Source organism: Simochromis diagramma, unplaced genomic scaffold (assembly GCF_900408965.1).
Source record: "Simochromis diagramma unplaced genomic scaffold, fSimDia1.1 OVJJ01000466.1, whole genome shotgun sequence".
Lineage (NCBI taxonomy): Eukaryota > Metazoa > Chordata > Actinopteri > Cichliformes > Cichlidae > Simochromis > Simochromis diagramma.
Window position 1 is genome coordinate 2,599,551 of NW_024387287.1, and position 6,000 is coordinate 2,605,550.

At 36.4% G+C, this 6,000-nt stretch overlaps 1 protein-coding gene across 1 annotated transcript in view; it reads left to right on the forward strand.

Moving 5' to 3' along the window:
• The window catches only part of LOC120716250 (voltage-gated potassium channel subunit beta-2-like), a 42,309-nt gene extending 37,604 nt beyond the window's left edge, over nt 1-4,705 (forward strand). Inside the window, exon 4 of the mRNA XM_040003704.1 lies at nt 3,698-4,705. Coding sequence (XP_039859638.1) covers nt 3,698-3,772 — 75 coding nt within the window. The 3' untranslated portion in view covers nt 3,773-4,705. The remainder of the gene's footprint in view (nt 1-3,697) is intronic.
• Nucleotides 4,706-6,000: the final 1,295 nt, after the last annotated feature.

A 6,000-nucleotide genomic window follows, 5' to 3' on the forward strand; every position in this document is an offset into this window, starting at 1 on the left:
GCCGTCTAATTCAATCGCAGTGTCTGGGGTAAAAGAGTCCAGCCAAGTCTCTGTGATGATCATAACACAGTAATCCCAACGGTGTGAGGTGATCCGCAGTTGTTGTATAGTGACCGTGAATTGGTGAGGAAGAGAGTCAGAATAGTCAGTCTGTGTGAGTTAGCTCTCAGCTTAGTCCTCAGCCCCTGCTCTCTTCCCCCTCTTCTGTTTCTTGTGCCTCTGTCGCCTACGCCAGCGGTTCCCAACCTTTTTTGCCCGACAATATTTTCACGCCTTTAAGGTGTCGCGGATAAATACAACAAAATAAAACTAGTACCGGTACCGAAAAAAAGAAAATTTATTCATAACACACGTGAAAAGACCCAGGAAAACTGAGTAAACGATAAAAACGATAACAAAATAATGCTGAAAACCGATAAAACCCCTGAAAACTATACATTTCACACGGCCCGGTACCAAATGACTCACGGACCGGTACCGGTCCGAGGCCCGGGGGTTGGGGACCGCTGGCCTACGCCACTTCAGCGGTGGTATAATGAAGATGGAGTCCGTGTTCCTCTGGATGTTAGGGGGCATTGAGTCCTGGTCTTTGTCAGCAAGGGTGAACAGTTTTCTGTGGTTTAGAACCACAAGCAGTTCAGCTTTACTGTACTGGATATGTGCTCCTGTATGTCAGAGGAAAAGTGAAATAAAAATTATATATTATAATGTTATATTAATATATACAAGTATGATTCTTCTTCTTTTTTTTTTTTTGCCTGTCCCGTTTGGTTCTTTTGCCATTAGAATTGTTGTCTAAAGGCAAAGAAAGATGCCCAACGGATTTACTTTACCAAATGGACCATCCCAGCCTTGCCGTATTGGTCTACTTGATTCACCTTTGCTTTTATTGTTTATTTTATTTTCATTTGCTGAACACGGGACAGACTTGACTGGGGAAAAGAAAAGGGAGAAAGAAAGAGGGAAAGAAAAAGAGCGGGGAAGAGGGACAGTGATAAAGAGCAAAAACCAAAAACCAACAAAACAAACAAACAAAAAATACATATATCAATCACCTGGATCACCTGTTGAGAAGGAAAAAAGAGAAAACAAACAAAGAAAAAGAGAGCAATACAATAAACAACATCATCGCGATGATCTATGTGAATATAACAGTAAAAACTAAATATTAAATATTATTATGCAGCACGTAAGATCGACAGCGCACAGTGTTCTTTGAGGTAGCAGCCAAAAAGGGTGTAGTTTGTTTGCAAGTATGATTCAAAAAGAATAATTAACAACACTTCTTGTAAGGCATTAAAATCAGTCAGTTCAATTCAATTCAGTTTTATCTATATAGCGCCAAATCACAACAACAGTTGCCTCAAGGCATTTTATATTGTACAGTAGATCGTATAATAGTAGATACAGAGAAAAACCCAACAATCATATGACCCCCTATGAGCAAGCACTTTGGTTCTGCTGGAGGTTTCTTCCTGTTAAAAGGGAGTTTTTCCTTCCCACTGTCGCCAGAGGGTAGCAAACATTAACAACACAACAGAGGGCAAAGGCAAGCAAGGGGCTTAAATACACAGTTGAGTAATCAGAAAATGGGAAACAGGAGGGAAACACACCTGGGAGAAATTAGGGCTAACAAGACAGAGGGAAGTAACACTGAATACACTGACATAAGACATGGACCTTCAAAGTAAAACAGGAAACAAGAAACAATTTACAAAGACGCAGACTTGACACTGAGAGACAGACTGAAAGAATAATAATAATCAAAACAGCGCAACTAAAGAATCTGAACATAAATTATGACACCGAAAAATACCAAAATACAAGAAACTTAAAATGCTGAGTCAAAATGACCCAAAACCTTGACAAGACCCCAATTTAGACAATCGCAGGCTCCCTCCCCACTGGAGAGGTGACATTCAATGTCACAAAGTCAGTCTGGATAGCCCTTACCACCACCCGACACACAATAATGTCATGACTGGATATTATTAAAATGGGCTATGCAAACATGGCCAATAACTTTTCATTTTGATGATTCAGGATAATTTGGGCACAAAACAAATTTCATTGTTTAAAAACTTGCAGACTTCACTTTATACAGTGTAGACAATGTGGACTCTCTAAACTAAATTTGTGGGATATGATCTTTCAAGTGATGCAGACCCAAACTGTTGTTGTTTGTATTTACTTAAACAGCATGCCTGTAGAATTAGCTGGAGTCATCAGCAACAGCATAGAACAGTCGTAACTCAAGTCTAATAACAGAAGACAGGAAAAGATCAGTAAAGAAACAACTTTCCTGATTAATATAAATGACAATTACTAATATATTGGAAAACCAAAATACATATCACTCAGTTGATGTTTTTCTGTCCAACAGTTCCTTTTCTAGACTTGTAAGGATGCAATGTGGGGAGTGCTGGTCCCAAGCCTCAAAGACAGTAAGAAGCAAGCAGAGGGAGAAAAAACTCTAAAATTATTTAGAAGCTGATTTGATTCTTAATGGCTGTGCAACTGTTACAACTTATAACACAAAAGGTCAATGTAGACCTCATGCAACCAAATTAGACTAGCTTATATAGTACTTATTAATGTTTTTAAAAAGTCATTTAAAAACACCATCTACTACTGTGTCTAAATGTGTAGTGTTTGTTTTTCTTAAACAACCTAATTTAAATATAATCATTACATGCTTGTTAAAAGCTAACTTCAAATATATAAAGTTTCTAAGTACAATGACCAGATAAAACATATGGCAGTGTTTTTATGTAACCGCAAAATGTTTCTGATGACTCAACTGTGGAATTAAAACTATAAAGCCAACATAGACTTTAACCATTTAACAGGCCACTAATCTGGTTTATGGCTCTGGACTTTCACAACAAAACTTGTGTCTAAACACATTTTTTAACAAAACAAATACTATTGTTAATAATATTAATATTACAATGTAATTAAAGAGAAATCTTCATTAAATATAAAAGCAGTTTACCTATGTTGCTGAAGAAAGGCTAGATTTGACATTAATAGATGCCACAGATGCACTGAAACTATCATAAAGCATAAAAAAAAAGCTACGATTAAAAGCATTAAAAAAGCTACCATTAAGCATTAAAGTTTTTTTTTTTTAAAAATACAGGGGTTAAGAATATACAGGTCATAAAAGTTTATATGGATTAAAGAAGAGAAGCAAAAGAAGCAAAATTTGCAGCTTAGTTTTTCTTTTTTAAGACAACTCAAATAAACTGAGATAATTCGTGTTTTGTTTTTTTTTTAAATAAAAAACTCTTAACTTACTTAACAAATTAATAAAAACTGAGTTCAGTCTACTTAATATTTTTAATTAAACACAACATTAGATTTTACAGTGTACAAAGAAGGAATAGATCAACTAAGTATTAACTCCCTCATTTCCAAACACTCCAGACAGATGGCTGCCCCTTCCTGAGCCTAGTTCTGCCAGATGTTTATGTTTTGTCCCCTTAAAAGCAAGTGTTTCTTTCCTACTATTCCTAATTTCTTAGTTGCCGAGTGGTAGTGATTTGAGTGTTGGAGTTCTTGCTATTATTGTACTGTATTTATATCACAATACAAAATTTTACCACCTAATTTTGCCAAAGCTCTTTATTTAAAAAGCTAATAAAAAATAATAAAAGATTTTAAGTCATGGTAATGCTTTGTGTTTGTTTTACAGGTTCTTCCAAAGATGACCCTTTCCATCGTGTCTAAGATGGATTGCATCTTGGGAAACAAGCCATATAATAAATAGGAACTGAGGTCCTAGAAGTCCCTGAGATAAACTGAAAAGTTATACTCACATGTTGAAAGAGCTGGCAATAATATTAAAAAATAAATAAATCTGGAAACTGTTTTCAAAAAGATATAAGCAAGTAAAATGTTGTGCCAACTTAATCACTATTTGCACTTGTTTCCACTTAATAAAATGAACTTGAGCAGTATGGAATGCCTACTAAAACAGATACACTGTTTTGAACTAAGACACTAATACATGAAAAAAATCACCTGCAATGTAAGTTCGGGTTGATTCGTACTAAGGAACTGTTTTAAATGTCATCATCTAACTGAGCATGTACAAAAAATTGTTTAATTTGCAAAATGGATTACATTTGTATCAAAAACATAAACTCCTTGCCTGAAAAGAAACTGAGCACAATACATGTAATGACTGTTTATTGGCATGATTCCTTTGACTAGTTCCCACTCACATTTGAATTCCAATTTATTGATATTAGTTGATATTACTTGATACTCATCTTAATGATATTAAGATGAGTGAGGTTTAATATGGGCCTGATGGATTTCTGACGCAATTCATAAATTGAGTTCACGCTAACTAAATATTACAGTTTTCTACTTATAGTAATTCATGTTTAATGTAGTTGTTAAGATTTTCTGTTTAATAAAACCTTTAACTTTACCAGCTTTTAAAGTCTCTTTTGTAATTACATTCAATTTGATTAATTATGAAACTTGAACTGAACCGAAATTTTACATGTGAGTTATCTTTTTTAGCCATCTTAATAGCTTGGGTGGCTGAGAGTTAGGATTAGAAAAGTAACACAATGATTCCCCCGCATGATCCACTGACAGCATACGGTGGCGCCAGTGTCCGGCAGCCTCGCCTCTGTCAGCGCGTCCCAGGGCAGCTGTGGCTACAATGTAGCTTGCCATCGCCAGTGTGTGAATGTAGTGTAAAGCGCTTTGGGGTCCTTAAGGACTAGAAAAGCGCTATACAAATGCAGGCCATTTACCATACATGCCAACCCTCCCGATATTTCCGGGAGAATCCCAAATTTCAGTGTCCCTCCCAAAAATATCCCGGAGACACCATTTTCCCGAATTTCTCCTGATTTTCCACCTGAACAACAAAATTGAAAGACCATATGCCAGAATTCATAGCGCGGACCAGCCAATTCCAGTTTCCAACAATGGTGGCATCTAAGTTTTAATATTACACTTATTACTCTTTCTGAGTCGCAAAATAAACTTGTTTTCAGGCGAGAATGTAGCTATGTAAACTTCAAATATCTGAGCAGGGGAGAAGAGCAAAGTCCCGTCACATCGTTTTCAACCCCCCACAGTCTTTCGCTACTCAGGTTTAACGTAATATATAAGTCACTCAGATAACTTAAAAATGTTATTGTTTGACTTTTTTCAATGTTTTATTTGTTCATGAGTACATTGGTTTCGCTGCAATTAAAGTTATTAGATTAGATTTATTTATTAATCCCTCAGAAAATTAACTGATGAAAACAGCACAAAGTACCACATGTGCTGTCAGTGAAAGCTGCAGCTGTTTTATTGATAAAGTTAAAGACAAAAAGTCAAAAGGATTAATCACCCATGTAACTGTGTCACTATATGCCAGCATTAACAAGACCTGAGTATGGTGTTTCAGAGAGCTGCTGATGTCAGACCTGCAAAGCTTCCGTTTTAAACACTTGATGTACTCAGCTGCATGAAGAGCACATTTGATTTTCTCTGACACAATTAAATAAAACCTGATGAAAGTCAAAGGTCGTCACTTGTATGTCGAACTACAAACTTGTGATCTGGAATTCTTTCACAGTTTGATGATTCAGAGGTATTCATACCAGAGTAACCAGAGAGGATAATATATTTTTAAATATATAACTTTCTACAGGACTGAATATAATATCTTTATGTAACAGCCTCTGGGGAGTATCTGAGTATTTATAACATTACACAAACCAAAGGTCTCATCACAGTGTTCATGAAATGCTGGCTTTATCCATCTTCTGAGCTGGGCCTACGATGGAGCTCTGAAGATTTCTGTGTGAGGGAGCTGCTGGTGAAGATCAAGAGTCCTGCTTGATCAATGCGGTAAGCTTCAGTCTTCCTGGTGTTTCTTAAATGAAGCCTTCTAAATTATACCAGGTCCTGTGGTGCTGGCTGAGGCCATCTACATTACACCATGGCCTGTGCTGCTGCTTGAGGCATTCTTCACAACATCAG